We start from the raw sequence: 18,009 nt of genomic DNA on the forward strand, positions 1-18,009 counted from the left end.
GTCGTGAAGATCTGTTTTGTACATTTCTTCTGTGTATTCTTGCCACCTCTTCTTAGTATCTTCTGCTTCTGTTAGGTCCATACTATTCCTGTCCTTTATTGTGCCCATCTTTGCATGAAATGTTCCCTTGGTATCTCTGATTTTCTTGAAGAGATCTCTAGTCTTTCCCTTGCTATTGTTTTCCTCTATTTCTTTGCACCGATCTCTGTGGAAGGTTCTTATCTCTCCTTGCTATTCTTTGGAACTCTGCATTCAAATGGGTATATCTTTCCTTTTCTCCTTTGCCTTTCACTTCTCTTCTTTTAATAGCTGTTTTTAAGGTCTCCTCAGACAACCATTTTGCTTTTTTTGCATTTCTTTTTCTTGGGGATGGTCTTGATCCCCTTTAGCCATTAAATACATTAAAATTTCACTGTGGGTGATCGGTATTCACAGATGGCATTCTCCTAATTAGGCCTACTTCTCCTAAGACAGAAAACTAGTCCATTGGGATCACAAGAAGCTACACAGAAAAACAAAATAGTCTAGCTTTGATTATTTATAATAAATACTTATTTCTTATAATAATGACTTCAAATTAAGAAGACTAAAGTTTAAATATTCTAGTTTCACTATCATACCAGCAAGAGAAAGTTACAGTAGGCTCCTACCTCTTCATGTCTCATTTCTTCTATCATTTGCATAATATTTATGAAATGGTGACATCGATCTGAATGGTCAACTTGATATGTAGGCAAAGGATGATCCTGCCATAGTCTCCATTCAGAGAGAGAGAGCTGATGAATTCCAACAGTTGGTTCTTCAGTCTTGATTAACGATAATTTAACATATAAAACAACACATAGACTCAGTTTTCACACACTGATTTAAAAAGTACTTAATATACAGATAATTGGCATAGCATAAAGAATTTTAATTCACTTAGGTATTTTCAACTAAAATCTCAGGTTAAAAATAAAATTACTTTATGAAGTACAAAGACATCCTTTTAAATACATTTAAAAAATAACTGTCACATGTATTGCTTACAAAATTAGAAAGAAAACTATGTCATTAAAAATAAAATACATAAATAAATAAATGTTAGATGAGTTACTACTTGGCCATATTCCTGTTTATATAATTCCATGTTAAGAGTTTTTGCTAGATTATGTTCTATAATCTAATAAACTGAAACTGAAATCACTCAGTCGTGTCCGACTCTTTGTGACTCCGTGGAATGTAGCCTACAAGGCTCCTCCATCTGTGGAATTTTCCAGGCAAGAGTACTGGAGTGGGCTGCCATTTCCTTCTCCAGGGACCTTCCCGAACCAGGGATTGAACCCAGGTCTCCCGCATTGCAAGCAGACGCTTTTACCGTCTGAGCCACCAGGGAAGCTCATAAAGAGGTATTCATAATCTCTCGTGATACTGATCCCAATTCATCATGCCTGCTGCCATTCCTCACTTTCCCTGTTAGTGAATAAAATATAGATTCTCAAAGCCAAGTATTTCAAGCCCCATAAACCTTCTCAAAGGTATCTTCCTTGAAGTTGTTTTTCTATTTCGCTGGTACATATGTAACCTCTGATGATTTTGTTTGACTTTCCTTAAGCTCATCAATAATTTGTTCATAATAAAATAAGTCTAATGTACAATTTAAAGTTTTACTGTAGTTTCAAAGCAAAAATTAAAAACCAGCTTGTACAAAGACATTCATAATAGCATAATTAGTAATATACTGAAATAATTCTAAAACACAACAGAGAAATAGTTAAAGTACAGTATGTTACAGAGTAATATAACAATCATAAAAATTACACCTACACAGAAATGTTCATATGAAGAAAGTAATCAAGTCAGAATTTATGTAAATATATTAGTCATGTAAAAATATATATACAAGAAAATTAGTAGTTTTACCAAGACAGACTATTCTTTAATATTCTTTTTTAAACTGCTTACATTCTTAATTTTTACATAAGTTGACCTTCTGATCATGAATATTCATTCTCTTTACTCCCAAAGCTATTGCATAATCACTACAAAGAACATTTGAAAACACATTTAACTTACTAGTCTGTTCTCTTCATTGTATAAAGATAGAAACTGAACTTGAGGCAATGTTATTTCCTGAATTTCATCAGTGTCTCTTAATCTATATCGTCTGTTCCATAATTTAAATTCTTCTTCTGATAAGAACCAATCATTCTTTGAATTACTCTGCTTTATTCCTAGAAGTTTAAAAAATAATTGAAAACAGGTTTAAAAAAATCTGCTAGACAAACACAAAATAAGAAACATCAACTCAAACTCTCTGTTTATGTCTACTTGTTTCTGCCAAACCACTAATTCTATTCCTTAAAATTCATTTTCTTCATATAAACACTCTGGTTATTACTTCCTGTTTCCAAATATCTCCTAAACTTCTCTCACCTTTTTGAAAGTACTAGAGCACCCTTCCGGAGAAGGCAATGGCACCCTACTCCAGTACTCTTGCCTGGAAAATCCCATGAATGGAGGAGCCTGGTAGGCTGCAGTCCATGGGGTCGCTAAGAGTCAGACACGAGTGAGCAACTTCACTTTCGCTTTTCACTTTCATGCATTGGAGAAGGAAATGGCAACCCACTCCAGTATTCTTGCCTAGAGAATCCCAGGGACAGGGGAGCCCGTTGGGCTGCCGTCTGTGGGGTCGCACAGAATCGGACACGACTGAAGCAACTTAGCAGCAGCAGCAGCAGGGCACCCTTCCAACTACAGCTAACCTTCATTAACAAAACATCACCAGGTAGCTCTCAGTCCTGTATTCTTTTGGACTCTCTTCATTTTGTTGTCTAAGACCTAGAAGGAAACAGATAACTTACAAATGAAAACTAGCATCATGATTCTATCCTAACATTATTAGAAAGTTATCTGAAACAGGTATGGATGCGGGAGAGATGACAAAACTAAAAAGAGTTTTAGCTAAAGTCTTTAGTTTTAGCTAAATGTGGGGTGGGGTGGGACGACAGTTTAAAAAGGACAAAAAGACCTACTGCTTTAAAAAACGACATGATAATATACTTTTAAAAAATGTATAGTAAATTAATCCTTTATTATTTCCATAATCTTTATAAAGGAAAATAATCACCAACATGGGAAGGATTAAAAAATATTAAGCTGTAACTCTGGTCCCAATAAAGATGAGGGTAGAAAAAGAAATCAGAAAGATACTGAATTTGAAATCAGGAAACTTCTGTCTTAGCTATTCCTAAATTTTACATGAAAGCTTTTGCAAATTAAGGGGTTTGAATTAGGTGATCTCTCAGGTCTTCTTCAGATCTAGCAATCTGAGGCACTAAGACTTTTGAAATAGAAATGTATTTCCTTCTGCTAGTCACGTTAAATATATTCAGACCTTTAGCCTCAATGAATCATAAACAAATATATAAAAGATGACACTTATAAACACTATCTTATTAGCAAGATGAATCAATGACACTTGAAAATCAGAGAAAATGGAAGAAGAAAAGCACAGAAAAATGTACATGAGCTAGTAATATAAGAAAGCCTTCCCCAGAGATCAATGCAAAGAAAGAGAGGAATAGTATGGGAAAGTCTAGAGATCTCTTCAAGAAAATTAGAGATACCAAGGGAATATTTCATGCAAAGATGGGCACAATAAAGGACAGAAATGGTATGGACCTAGCAGAAGCAGAAGATATTAAGAAGAGGTGGCAAGAATACACAGAAGAACTGCACAAAAAAGATATTCATGACCCAGATAATCAAGATGGTGTGATCACCAATCTAGAGCCAGACATCCTGGAATGCGAAGTCAAGTGGGCCTTAGGAAGCATCAAGACGAACAAAGCTAGTGGAGGTGATGAAATTCCAGTTGAGCTATTTCAAATCCTATAAGATGATGCTGTGAAAGTGCTGCACTCAATATGCAAGCAAATTTGGAAAACTCAGTAGTGGCCACAGAACTGGAAAAGGTCAGTTTTCATTCCAATCCCAAAGAAAGGCAATGCCAAAGAATGTTCAAACTACTGCACAATTGCATTCATCTCACATGCTAGCAAAGTAATGCTAAAAATTCTCCAAGCCAGGCTTCAACAGTACATGAACTGTGAACTTCCAGATGTTCAAGCTGGATTTATAAAAGGCAGAGGAATCAGAGATCCAATTGCCAACATCTGTTGGATCATCCAAAGAGCAAGACAGTTCCAAAAAAATATCTACTTCTGCTTTTATCGACTATGCCAAAGCCTTTGACTGTGCGGACCACAACAAACTAGAAAATTCTTCAAGAGATGGGAACACCAGACCACCTGACCTGCCTCCTGAGAAATCTGTACGCAGGTCAGGAAGCAACAGTTGGAATTGGACATGGAAAAACACACTGGTTCCAAATCGGGAAAGGAGTACGTCAAGGCTGTATATTGTCACCCTGCTTATTTAACTTATATGCAGAGTACATCATGAGAAACGCTGGCTGGATGAAGCCCAAGCTAGAATCACGATTGCTGGGAGAAATATCAATAACCTCAGATATGCAGATGACACCACCCTTAAGGCAGAAAGCGAAGAACTAAAGAGCCTCTTGATGAAAGTGGAGGAGAACGTGAAAAAGTTGGCTTAAAACTCAACATTCAGAAAACTAACATCATGGCATCTGGTCCCATCACTTCATGGCAAATAGATGGGGAAACAGTGGAAGCAGTGAGAGACTTTATTTTTTTGGGCTCCAAAATCACTGCAGATGGTGACTGCAGCCATGAAATTAAAAGACACTTGCTCCTTGGAAGGAAAGTTATGACCAACCTAGACAGCATATTAAAAAGCAGAGACATTACTTTGCCAATAAAGGTCCGTCTAGTCAAAGATATGGTTTTTCCAGTGGTCATGTATGGCTGTGAGAGTTGGACTATAAAGAAAGCTGCGCACCAAAGAATTGATGCTTCTGAACTGTGGTGATGGAGAAGACTCTTGACAGTCCCTTGGACTGCAAGGAGATCCTAGCAGTCCATCCTAAAGGAAATCAGTCGTGAATATTCATTGGAAGGACTGATGCTGAAGCTGAAACTCCAATACTTTGGCCACCTGATGCTAAGAACTGACTCACTGGAAAAGACCCTGATGCTGGGAAAGATTGAAGGGGGGAGGAGAATGGGATGAAAGAGAACGAGATGGTTGGATGGCATCACCGACTCAATGGACATGAGTTAGAGTACACTTCGGTAGTTGGTGATGGACAGGGAGGCCTGGTGTGGTGCTGTCCATGGGGTCAGAAAGAGTCGGACACGACTGAGCGACTGAACTGAACTGGTAACATTTTTAGATACAATTATTAAACATATGGTTAATTAACATCTGCAAAAATTAAATGATCACTAAGAAAAATGTACAGCAACCTAACCAAGTTTTCATGATACTATTAGTTTAATAAATTCAAGAGAATTCAAATATATACTATCTTTTCATTTTAACCATAATTTTGGCAAAGTCTTATAAAATGATAGGTATATTTCTATTAAGTGAATTTGCTTTAGGGTTAATAGCCATATCCACAAAACACTGATTAATAGCTCTGGGTTAAGGGAAAGAACATTATCAAATTTAACTAAGTCCAAAGAAGGTGCCCAGGAAGTGGAAGAATTCTGAAACTTCATAGTAATGAAAACTAGCGGAACAGTCAGTTGAACAAACTTAAGAGGTACTGTCTTCAAATGTATAAAAAAACTGCCTCCTAGGTAACTGAACAATCAAATCCATTTTTTGTGTCTAGAAGCTGTGGGCAAAGAAAGTCACCTGTCATTTCAGTAAATAAAGGATGTTGTTGGGGCGATCAGACATCAGCCACTGCAGCTGCCCCTAAGGGGGTTTCAGAATGGAATAAAATAGAATACTAGCCCTAGGTAGTTAAGATGTATATCAAAGGAATAATTTCAGTGAGCTGAAATTCTTGCATCTTCCCATAGATAAAAAAGCACTAAAATCATTAACTTGAGAGGTCTAGTTTTCTGGGATTAGCAGTAATCTTTTGATATTCAGTGACTGGGTTTTTTTTCAGCAAAAACTCCTACATATCCTGGCTCCCTACTTGCCTCTTTGGAACAGTCCCTCAGGGCTATCTGAGAGGCTTCCTTCCTGCGCTAGTCCTCAGTAGTGCCCTGAATAAAACATAATTCTCAACTTTTATGTTATGCATTTTTTTTCAGTTGACAAAGCCAAAACTAAATCAATGAAAAAAAGATACAAAGACAGATTTTTTTTTTCCAACAAAAGAACTTCTTTTATATGGACTATCAACAATGGAATGAACTGTCATAAAACAATACAATTTCCATTAACAGAGATGTTCAAGTTGAGGCTTGATATACATTTGACATGAAGAGGGAAATAGCAACCCACTCCAGTATTCTTGTCTGGGAAATCCCATGGACAGAGGAGGTTGGTGGGCTACAGTCCATGGGGTCTCAAGAGTCAGACATGACCTAGAGATTGAATACGCACACACACACACACACACACACACCCACATTTAACAAGCGTGGTACAGAAAACATCCCTAACTTAGTAAGTAACTGGACCAGATGATCCCTGAGGTTTCTTCCAAAGTTTAGAATATATTTTATGATTCTTTAATATTTCAAGATATTTTCTTGATATCATCAAAATCTCTGTAATTCTTAAGCTAGCCCTCTCCTTACTATGCTCCCTGGCACCAAAGTATCAATATTTGTTTCTCACTGGCTCAGTATCACCAGCTTAGTCTAACTTCTGGTTACACTACTATCTGGTGTAACAGTAAGTTGAAAAAAAAAAAATTCTCCTTTGTAGAAATTCCCCCTGCTCCTCTGAAAGCAATTCCATAGATACTTATTAATATTCCTAAATCCTTTATTTAACTCTGATATGCATGCAAATCTTTGTAAAGGTAAAGCAAGTCTCTAGCCAGCTTTTCAACCAGAAATTATTTTCTTAAGGACCTAGGAGACATCTCTTTGAAATGTAAACATCAAAGAATATAGTGTCTCTATCTCCCAGACACCTGGGGAGTTTAGCCTTGGCAACTTTCTCTCAGCTCTCCCTATCTGCTTGTCATAGAGAGAAGTTTTATTATTTCTTTGGATAAGTGTTAGGTGCTCAGTTGTGTTCAACTGTTTGTGACCCCATAGACTGTACCTTGCCAGACTCCTCTGTCCATGGAATTCTCCAGGCAAAAACACTGGAGTGGGTAGCCATTCCCTTCTCCAGGGGATCTTCCCAACCCAGGGACTGAGCCCAGGTCTCCTATGTTGCAGGCATATTCCTTACTGTTTGAGCCACCAGGGAGGATGAGGATAAAAGCAACTAGCTAACGCAAATGGCTACCTCAATTACTGGGTGAACCTGGAATGAACTATGAAAGAACACGGGCTTCCCAGGTGGCTCTGTGGGAAGAATTCGCTTGCCAATGCAGGAGACGCAGGTTTGACCTCTGGGTCAGGAAGACCCTCCTACAGAAGGAAAAGGCAACCTACTCCAGTATTCTTGCCCTGGAAATCCCAGAGGAGCCTGGTGCGGCTATATCCATGGGGTTGCAAAAGAGTCAGACATGACTTAGCAACTAAAATAATAACAACAGTGAAAAAACATAAAGCAAATGGTGCTGTCCTCTTATAAGAAGACAAGTTACTGTTATAATCTTAAGAACATGATGTAAAGGATTAATACTGCTTAAATGAATAGGGTAGAATTTCCTTCTTTCTCTTAACTTAGTGTATTGTTTATAATGCACATTGTAATATGGCTTAACGCTTATTCAATAATAAAACTATTTTCCTCTTTTCTACATTTTGTTAAGAGGATTCTCTGGGCTTATATTTTTAGTTTTCCCAACACTGAGCTTCTTTCATTCTGTACTGCCAGTATCTTCTTCCCTTTGCCACATTAATCATCCCTCTTCTATCCTTCTCAAAGTGAACACCTATAACATACTAGAATGTATGCTGATTTTTCTCATAGAAGAAATAGATCAATATATGATCTGCTAACAAATAACAGAAAAACAAATGTGTGTCTCAAATGCAAAAAATTGTATTTACCATTCCTATAGGAAAAGATAGATGACTTTCGGTGCAAGTTCCGAGAAGGCGTCTCTGGTTCATAGACATCATGTGTGATGAACATCTTATGTAATTGTGGGTTGACTCCATCAGGAACCATTCGTGGACTTCCTTGGTAAAAATGAAGGACCTCCCTATTACCTGAAATAGCTTTATAAATACTTCTTTTGTTGCACTGACTTTGATTATAAGTCTGCAAAAAAAAAAAAAAAATGCAAATTATTTTATTTCTATAATAATCACCTACCCATAACAAGGAGTTATTATATCACCCTATTTATTCTAAACAGCAAATTAAACTCTGATCCGCTTAAATACTTGAGCAACAGAATATATGTTGTCTTAAATTTGAAGCCTATTTAAGTCTTAATGAAAATCATTTCAAGATTTATTATTATAAAAGCCTACCTTAGTAACTATACTGTACCAAGAAAGTCTGTCTTTTATTTAGTATCTTGCTATTTTTGAATAAGGTTAATATTTATATATAAGTATAAACTGCTTTAAAAAAATACTGTTCTTTTATTTCAGCTTGTTACTTCGTCTATGTGTCAATTTTCTTTATTGTATACAGCAAGAAAATCCCTAGTACTGCCCTGACAGCATTGTTGACATGATTTAAGTAAAACAATGCATCTGAAACATTTGCAACAGTGTCCAGCACTCATGAAATGTGGTCCATTATGACTATTTAACAGATAAGAAAACTAACACTTAAATAGAGGTTAAGTGAGTTGCCTAAGGTAATACCATTTAGTTAGGACCCAATTCCACTCAGTGATAATACATAGACTTTTAAAAGCTGCCAGACATTTCATTTATTAGAATTATTTTATAGATAAATTGGATGTTACATAAGAGTATGCTACAATCACATAAAAAGTATTGGTGGAAAAAGAAATTCATTTTTCAGGATGATTTTCATAGGGTTTCTGAAATGCTTCAAATCAATTGTTTAAAACTACCGTCATTAATGAAAATTCCTTAATGTAAAATTACTTAAAAAATATTTACTTGGCCACAGAAATAGTCCCACTCAGTTATAAAAGTTAGGTAACACTTTAGTGTACATATACAGAATAATATTATGTACAACATCATATTTAGGAAGGCCTGTCACCCAAGATTTATGAATATCACTCAATGCCTTATCACTTAGAATAGACAATAGTAAACTTCCACAAAGGGTCAGAAAGTAAATATTTTAGGCTTTGCTGGCTACATATTACCCCCAGTGCATATTCTTGGTTGGTTGGTGGGTTAGTTGATTGATTTAGGCAACTCTTTAAAATGTAAAAAATATTCTCAGCTCACTGTAATTATTAATAAAACAACAACTAAACACAAAAAAACAAGCCTTAGAAGCAGGGAAATAGTCAGACAAGGTAGTACTTGATTTTTGTATCTATGTGTTGCTAAATTGATACTGAAGTACAAAGATGTGGTTCTTTACATGGATAAAAATTATAAAGCTGAGTCTAGTCAAAAATTTTCCTAATTACAAGAAAAGAATAGGTAGTATCTAATACAAAGGGAAACAAAAATCAATCACAATTACCTACAGATCATTTGGACTTTGAATGTGAACAGATTGATACTTGTCTTTAGGCTCCATTTCTCAAATTTCAACTATCAGATTATGCTTCCACAAGTCTACTTACACGTTCCTCTCGTCCTTCAGCAAGGATAACAACAATCCTGCCCTGACGTTTGCGGCCAGTTCTACCCATCCGCTGTATGAGACGAATTGGGCTCTTCTGGGCATCAAAACATATTATAAGGTCAACTTCTCCGATATCCAAACCTTCTTCACCAACGCAAGTCGACACCAACGTATTGTAACCACCACTGCGAAATTGTTTCACTACCTAAAATTAAAATTTAAAAGTAATTAGATGCAAGTAGAAGAGAATTGCAGATCAAAGCATACTTTTTCCATTTGCCCCTGAAATCAGATTAAAAATCAGCACCCAAAATACTGCCAAATAGGAAAAGAAGCGGCAAAATGGCAATATAAACCAAGAGACAGTGGTACAGTGCAAAGCACAGTCCCAATTCCTTTGCTTTAATGATGGCTATGATTCTAAAAGGTTCTTCTAACCATTTACACATGAGTAAGAAAGCACAAATATTATTTTGAACATCACTAAAAAGGGAGTAGAGCATGTAAATGGCCCTAGAGCACTTACTGCTATTTATCATATCCTAGACCTAGATTTATTGTCAGTCAATTTTAGAAAAATAGTAAGGTTAATAATTAAACTATGTTTTATTACTTCTAGAATTCATATTTTAAATAGAAACGGAATCATAGCCATAGAGAATAGACTGGTGGCTGTCAAGGGGGAGGGGGTTGGGGGAGAGATCAAGTAGGGGGTTGGGGTTAGCAGATATAAACTTCTGTATATAGAATGGACATACAACAAGTTCCCACTGTATAGCACAGAAAACTATATTCAATATCCTATGATAAGCCATAATGGAAAACAACATTTAAAAACAGAATGCACAGGCAAACGAAACAGACATTTCTCCAAAGAAGACATACAGATGGCTAACAAACACATGAAAAGATGCTCAACATCACTCATTATTAGAGAAATGCAAATCAAAACCACAATGAGGTATCATTTCACACCAGTCAGAACGGCTGCTATCCAAAAGTCTACAAGCAATAAATGCTGCAGAGGGTGTGGAGAAAAGGGAACCCTCTTACACTATTGGTGGGAATGCAGACTAGTACAGCCACTATGGAGAACAGTGTGGCGATTCCTTAAAAAACTGGGAATAGAACTGCCATATGACCCAGCAATCCCACTGCTGGGCATACACACTGAGGAAACCAGAATTGAAAGAGACGCATGTACCCCAATGTTCATCGCAGCACTGTTTACAATAGCCAGGACATGGAAGCAACCTAGATGTCCATCAGCAGACGAATGGATAAGGAAGCTGTGGTACATATACACAATGGAATACTACTCAGCCATTAAAAAGAATACATTTGAATCAGTTCTATTGAGATAGATGAAACTGGAGCCTATTATACAGAGTGAAGTAAGCCAGAAAGAAAAACAACAATACAGTATACTAATGCATATATATGGAATTTGAAAGATGGTAATGATAACCCTATATGTGAGACAGAATAAGAGACACAGATGCATAAAACAGTCTTATGGACTCTGAGGGAGAAGGTGAGGGTGGGACGTTCTGGGAGAATAGCACTGAAACATGTGTATTATCAAATGTGAAACAGAACACCATTCCAGGTTTGATGCATGAGACAAACGCTCAGGGCTGGGGCAGTGGGATGACCCAGAGGGATGGGATGGGGAGGGAGGTGGGAGGGGGGTCCAGGATGGGGAACACATGTAAACCCATGGCTGATTCATGTCAATGTATGGCAAAAACCACTACAATGTTGTAAAGTAATTAGCCCCCAACTAAAATAAATAAATTTATTAAAAAAAAGAAAGAAAGAAACAGCCCGTTGAAATAATAGTCTAGGGCTACAAAATTTCACTTTGAAATTCACCCCAAATAATTCAGTGTAAAAACCAAGAGGAACATAGCATCGGTACATGGTTTATTTACAGTTTAAAATATGTCTTATTCCTCAGCTTAACACTATTTCATTTTGGTGCAGAAGTTCTCATTTGTGCACATTTTCCAACAGTTTCTCATATGATGAATTAGTGAATCGTCCCCATTGCATTTGAAGATTCCCTTCAGTGTCCCAGGCTCCACCCCCTACCTAGCATTGAATGCCCCATAGTTTTTCATTCCTTTCACTCATATAGCATTATGTATGGATGTCCTTTTAAATAAATTGAACTCCTGGAGCTTTTTCTTGTTCTTAAACTGAAAGTAGGCAGTGTTTAATGTTTAATGTCTCATCAAGGTATATGTCCATTTTTTCCATATTCAATTCATCAATTAAAACTTTTACTTTGAAAGAAAAAAAAAGAATGCATGCATATGTATAACTGAATCACCTTGCTGTACAGCAGTAATTAACACAACATTGTATAAATCAACTATACTTCAATAACAAAAATTTTAGTTAAAAATACAATTCATATTTTACTTTTTTTACACTGCTATTCCAGTGAAGGTTAGCAGAATATGGCAGCCTAAATATGACTGTAGGAGTTTAGATCATGCTGCCCCAGCCTATGCTGCTTTTGGTATACTGATTACTTTGAGCTAAAGGCACTCAAAAAAAAAAGGGCAAGTGCAGTTTCTCTGGCCACTTATCTGCCTAAAAGCAGATTCTCCAGAAGGAACTCAACTGTCACAAATCCCTTCCCCAGGAGTTTCATCAACCAGGGAAAACTAACTCAGCAAGAGACTGAAAATCCACACCACATCCAAACAAACTTCATCACAATCTATCACTCATACTTCCCATCTTTTAAGACCCCATTCATGTTCCCTGAAAATCATTTACTCTCTTTTGTGCATGCCACTCCTCTTTTCCCATAAGATGCTATTTAAATATGAATTCTAAGTGACTTCAGGGAGTTACTCATTTTTCCCTCAGTATTTTCCCATGCATACCTGTTTGTATACAGGTTTATTTTTAATTTCCATTTCTTTTTGGCTGTGTTCAGGCTTTTCTCTAGATGAGGAGAGCGGGGGCTACCCTCCAGGTGCAGAACTTGGGTTTCTCATTGTGGTAGCTTCTCTTGTTGGGGAGCACAAGCTCTAGGGTGCACAGGCTTCAGTAGTTAGGACTCCCTGGCTCTCGAGCACAGACTCAAAAGTTGTGACTCCTGGGCTTAGTTGCACCATAGCATGTGGGATTTTCCCAGACCAGGTATTGAACCCGTGCTTCTTGCCTTGGCAGGTGGATTCTTTACCACTGAGCCACCAGGGAAGCCCAGTATACAATTGTTAATAAGCTTCAGTTTGTTTTTCTTTTGAAAATCTGTCTTTTATTACAGAGGTCACAGCTAAGAACTCAGAAGGGTAGAGGGAAAATTATTTTTTCTTCTCTTCACCAGGATCCCCTGATCAAGTTATGGGAACTACACTAGCATGACAATGAGTTAATGAAAAAGTCAAAGTAAACTCTTTTATCTCAGATCCCACTCTAACTTGTCAGTAAGTCCTGTCAACTTGACCTTCAAAATATATCCATAATCCAATCATTTCTCGAAAACGTCCCTGCTAACACATAGTCCAAGCCACCATTATCTTTAGCTTGAATGATTGTTGTAAGTCTTCCAATTGGTCTTTCTATTTCCACCCTAAGCCCCTACAGTTGATTCTTAAGACAGTGGCCAGTGTAATTCTTTTAAAATATCAGTCAGGCAATGACCCTCCTCTGCTCTAAATTCTCCAAGGGCTTCTGCTCGTCTCACTCAGAGAAAAGTCAGTCATTAAAGCAGAAATGACCTAGAAGATCCTAAAGAATCTGGCCCCCCACTTCCTCTGTGACTTCATCACTTGATTACTTAAACAGACTCTTTTGAGGGAAGTGGAGACTGGTATAAGAAGTATGTAAACAGTAGGAGTCTTCATCTTTTCATGTTAACAGATTCAAGAAAGAATCTTTGAAAATGAATTGGCTACTAAAGACATACCTAATTGTCAGACACTGCACAAGTGCAGACTTACAGCTAATCTGCAAAACTCTGTACACAGTTTTAAAAAAAGCAAGAGTCTAAAATTTCCCCAAAAGCACAGCATAGCACTCAGAAAACTTATGACCAATATTCAGCACATACAGCTACCTTAAATATTACCATGGTTTCTTTTCTCTGACCACATTTTGAAGATTTTTAAATAACAGAAAAAAGTGATACGGTCATTATTTGTCTGGAATAAATAACTAAAATGACAAGATAAATAAACAGTAAACATTTATTGAAGGCTCTGTTGTATGATTTCATTTAATGTTTACAATAGGTCTATGGAGTGTGTTTACAGATAATGAAACTGAGGCACAGGAACTAAAAAAATTTATAAGTGGAAGAGCCAGGACTCCAACCTATATAGTGTGATTCCAGAGCCTTTCTGCTCAAACGTGCTTAAAAATTTTCAAAATCACAAAAAAACCTTTTTTTTTTCTTTCAAAATATGCCTCAGTTCAGTTCAGTCACTCAGTTGTGTCCAACTCTTTGGGACCCCAGGGACTGCAGCACGCCAGGACTCCCTGTCCATCACCAATTCCTGGAGCCAACTCAAACTGATGTCCATTGAGTTGGTGATGCCATCCAACCATCAAATCCTCGGTCAACCCCTTCTCCTCCCGCCTTCAATATTTCCCAGCATCAAGGCCTTTTCAAGAGTCAGCTCTTCCTATCAGGTGGCCAAAGTATTGGAGTTTCAGTTTCAGCATCAGTCCTTCCAATGAATATTCAGGACCAATGTCCTTTAGGACGGACTGGTTGGATCTCCTTGCAGTCCAAGGGACTCTCAACAGTCTTTTCCAACATTACAGTTCAAAAGCATAAATTTTTCGGCGCTCAGCTTTCTTTATAGTCCAACTCTCACATCCATACATGACTACTGGGAAAATCATATCTTTGATTAGACAGACCTTTGTTGGCAAAGCAATGTCTCTGCTTTTTAATATGCTGTCTAGGTTGGTCATAACTTTCCTTCCAAGGAGCAAGTGTCTTTTAATTTCATGGCTGCAGTCACCATCTGCAGTGATTTTGGAGACCCAAAAAATAAAGTCTCTCACTGTTTCCACTGTTTCCCCATCTATTTGCCATAAAGTGATGGGACCAGATGCCATGATCTTAGTTTTCTGAATGTTGAGCTTTAAGCCAACTTTTTCACTCTCCTCTTTCACTTTCATCAAGAGGCTCTTTAGTTCTCCGCTTTCTGCCTTAAGGGTGGTGTGATCTGCACATCTGTGCTATTGATAATTCTCCTGGCAATCTTGATTCCTGCTTGTGCTTCATCCAGTTCAGCGTTTCTCATGATGTACTCTGCATATACGTTAAATAAGCAGGGTGACAATGTAGAACCTTGATGTACTCCTTCCCGATTTGGAACCAGTCTGTTCCATGTCCAGTTCCAACTGTAGCTTCCTGACCTGCATACAGATTTTTCAGAAGGCAGGTCAGGTGGTCTGGTATTCCCATCTCTTGAAGAATTTTCCACAGTTTGTTGTGATCCACACAGTCAAAGGCTTTGGTGTAGTCAATAAAGCAGAAATAGATGTTTTTCTGGAACTCTCTTGCTTTTTCAATGATCCAACGGATGTTGGCAATTTGATTTCTGGTTCCTCCGCCTTTTCTAAATCCAGCCTGAATATCTGGAATTTCATGGTTCACATACTGTTGAAGCCTGGCTTGGAGAATTTTGAGCATTACTTTGCTAGCGTGTAAGATGTCCTTTTCATTATAGGGGACTGGAATGCAAAAGTAGAGAGTCAAGAAATACCTGGAGTAACAGGCAAATTTGGCCTTGGAGTACAGAATGAAGCAGGGCAAAGGCTAATAGAATTTTGCCAAGAGAACACACTGGTCAGGGCAAACACCTTCTTCCAACAACACAAGAGAAGGCTCTACACATTGATGTCACCAGATGGTCAATACCAAAATCAGATTAATTATATTCTTTGCAGCCAAAGGTGGAGAAGCTCTATACAGTCAGTGAAAACAAGACCGGGAGCTGATTGTGGCTCAGATCATGAACTCCTTATTGCCAAATTCAGACTTAAATTGAAGAAAGTAGGGAAAACCACTAGACCATTCAGGTATGACCTAGATCAAATTCCTTGCGACTATACAGTGGAAATGAGAAATAGATTCAAGGGATTAGATCTGATAGGCAGAGTGCCTGAAGAACTATGGACAGAGGTTCGTGACATTTTACAGGAGGCAGGGATCAAGACCATCCTCATGGGAAAGAAATGCAAACAAGCAAAATGGCTGTCTGAGGAGGCCTTACAAATAGCTGTGAAAAGAAGAGAAGCAAAAAGCAAAGCAGAAAAGGAAAGATATTCCCATCTGAATGCAGAGTTCCAAAGAAAAGCAAGGAGAGATAAGAAAGGCTTCCTCAGTGATCAGTGCAAAGAAATAGAGGAAAACAATAGAATGGGAAACACTAGAGATCTCTTCAAGAAAATTAGAGATACCAAGGGAACATTTCATGCAAACATGTGCACAATAAAGGACAGAAATGGTATGGCCCTAACAGAAGCAGAAGATATTAAGAAGAGGTGGCAAGAATACACAGAAGAACTGTACAGAAAAGATCTTCTTTTGCTGTCTCGCATACAGGGTTATCTTTACCAATTTACTAAATTCCATATATATGTGTTAGTATACTGTATTGGTGTTTTTCTTTCTGGCTTACTTCACCCTGTATAATAGGCTCCAGTTTCATCCACCTCATTAGAACTGATTCGAATGTATTCTTTTTAATGGCTGAGTAATATTCCATTTGGAGGCTATGGGAGAGGGCAGGATGATACAGGAGAATGGCATTGAAGCATGTAAATTATCATATGTGAAACAAATCGCTAGTCCAGGTTCGATGCATGATACAGGGTGCTCGGGGCTGGTGCACCAGGATGACCCCCAGGGATGGGATGGGGAGGGGGTGGTTCTGGAAGGGGAACAGATATACACCCATGGCGGATTCATGTCAATGTGTGGCAAAACCAATACAATATTGTAAAGTAAAAAAACAGATAAATAAATAAATTAAAAAAAAAAAAAGATCTTCGTGACCCAGATAATCATGATGATATCATCAGTCACCTAGAGCCAGACACTCTGGAATGTGAAGTCAAGTGGGCCTTAGGAAGGATGACTACAAACAAAGCTAGTGGAGGTGATGGAATTCCAGTTGAGCTATTTCAAATCCTGAAAGATGATGCTGTGAAAGTGCTGCACTCAATTTGCCAGTAAATTTGGAAAACTCAGCAGTGGCCATAGGACTGGAAAAGGTCAGTTTTCATTCCAATCCCAAAGAAAGGCAATGCCAAAATATGCCTAGGTTTGGGGGCAGGAGGAGAAGTGATCGACAGAGGATGAGATGGCTGGATGGCATCACCGACTTGATGGACATGGGTTTGGGTAGACTCCGGGAGTTGGTGATGGACAGGGAGGCCTGGTGTGCTGCGATTCATGGGGTTGCAAAGAGTCAGACATGACTGAGCGACTGACCTGATTTATATATTTACTATGAAATTATCTTTAAGCTATAGCCAACTCAGTAGTGAGTTAACAAACAAAAAAATGGCATAAGTGCAAAGCTAATCAATTTTAGTTTTATATTCATCAAGTCAAAAAATAATTACCTCCAGTTGCTCCTTCTGGGTAAAACCCTTCATGGTTTTTCCCGAGGCATGGCCAACAAAAGTCATTACTCTAATAATTGGCTGATGCTGTAAAAGCATTTCTGCAATTTCTTGAACACTATCTCGAAATGAAGAGAAGATCATAACTCTGGTCTCGTCACATTTCTTATCAGACGTCTTTCGAGCTGTGTAACAAAAAAATACTTTAATTACAACTTTAAAAAAAAAGCATTTAGATAATTCAAAAGGCAAACAAGCCTGAAACTATATACCAGTGAGTTACAGTTGTGACAGTTCTTTCAAAAAAGTAATTTAAAGCATCTTAAACTTTTGCCGGTTTTCCTTCTACCTTTTCTATTCATCTTAACAAACCTGGCTCCTTATCTCTCACTGGCTATGGTAAAATAAAACCCCCAAAAAATCAAATAAAAATTACCTTTTGATCAGTCCTTCAATTTATGCATGATGCTTCTTACACCTCTTTACCTTCTAAACCAGAAGCACAGGTCTGCAAAGCGTCCATTGGTTCTGTAAAAGTTCCCTTTCCTTTCTGCTCACTCTAGGCATTGTCTTAATCCAGGTCATGGTACTCTGTCCCTGAATTATTGATACTTTCAAATTCTCCAAGGAAAACTGCAGAATATACCCTACATGCAGTCACAAAGC

The 18,009-nt window shown here is 37.7% G+C and overlaps 1 protein-coding gene across 5 annotated transcripts in view; it reads right to left on the minus strand.

Annotated features, from left to right (window-relative positions):
• Positions 1-18,009, minus strand: part of FANCM (FA complementation group M) — a 106,300-nt gene that overhangs the window by 67,330 nt on the left and 20,961 nt on the right. For all 5 annotated transcript variants that reach the window (XM_081548451.1, XM_081548456.1, XM_081548455.1 and 2 more), the window contains 5 exons: positions 17,344-17,528; positions 9,734-9,940; positions 8,052-8,265; positions 2,056-2,213; positions 651-806 (listed from right to left, as the gene is read on the minus strand). In XM_081548451.1, the coding sequence (XP_081404577.1) occupies positions 651-806; positions 2,056-2,213; positions 8,052-8,265; positions 9,734-9,940; positions 17,344-17,528 (920 nt within the window). The remainder of the gene's footprint in view (positions 1-650; positions 807-2,055; positions 2,214-8,051; positions 8,266-9,733; positions 9,941-17,343; positions 17,529-18,009) is intronic.

The sequence above is a fragment of the Giraffa tippelskirchi genome, chromosome 12 (genome assembly GCF_054371585.1).
Source record: "Giraffa tippelskirchi isolate mGirTip1 chromosome 12, T2T-mGirTip1v1.2.pri, whole genome shotgun sequence".
Taxonomy (NCBI): Eukaryota; Metazoa; Chordata; class Mammalia; order Artiodactyla; family Giraffidae; genus Giraffa; species Giraffa tippelskirchi.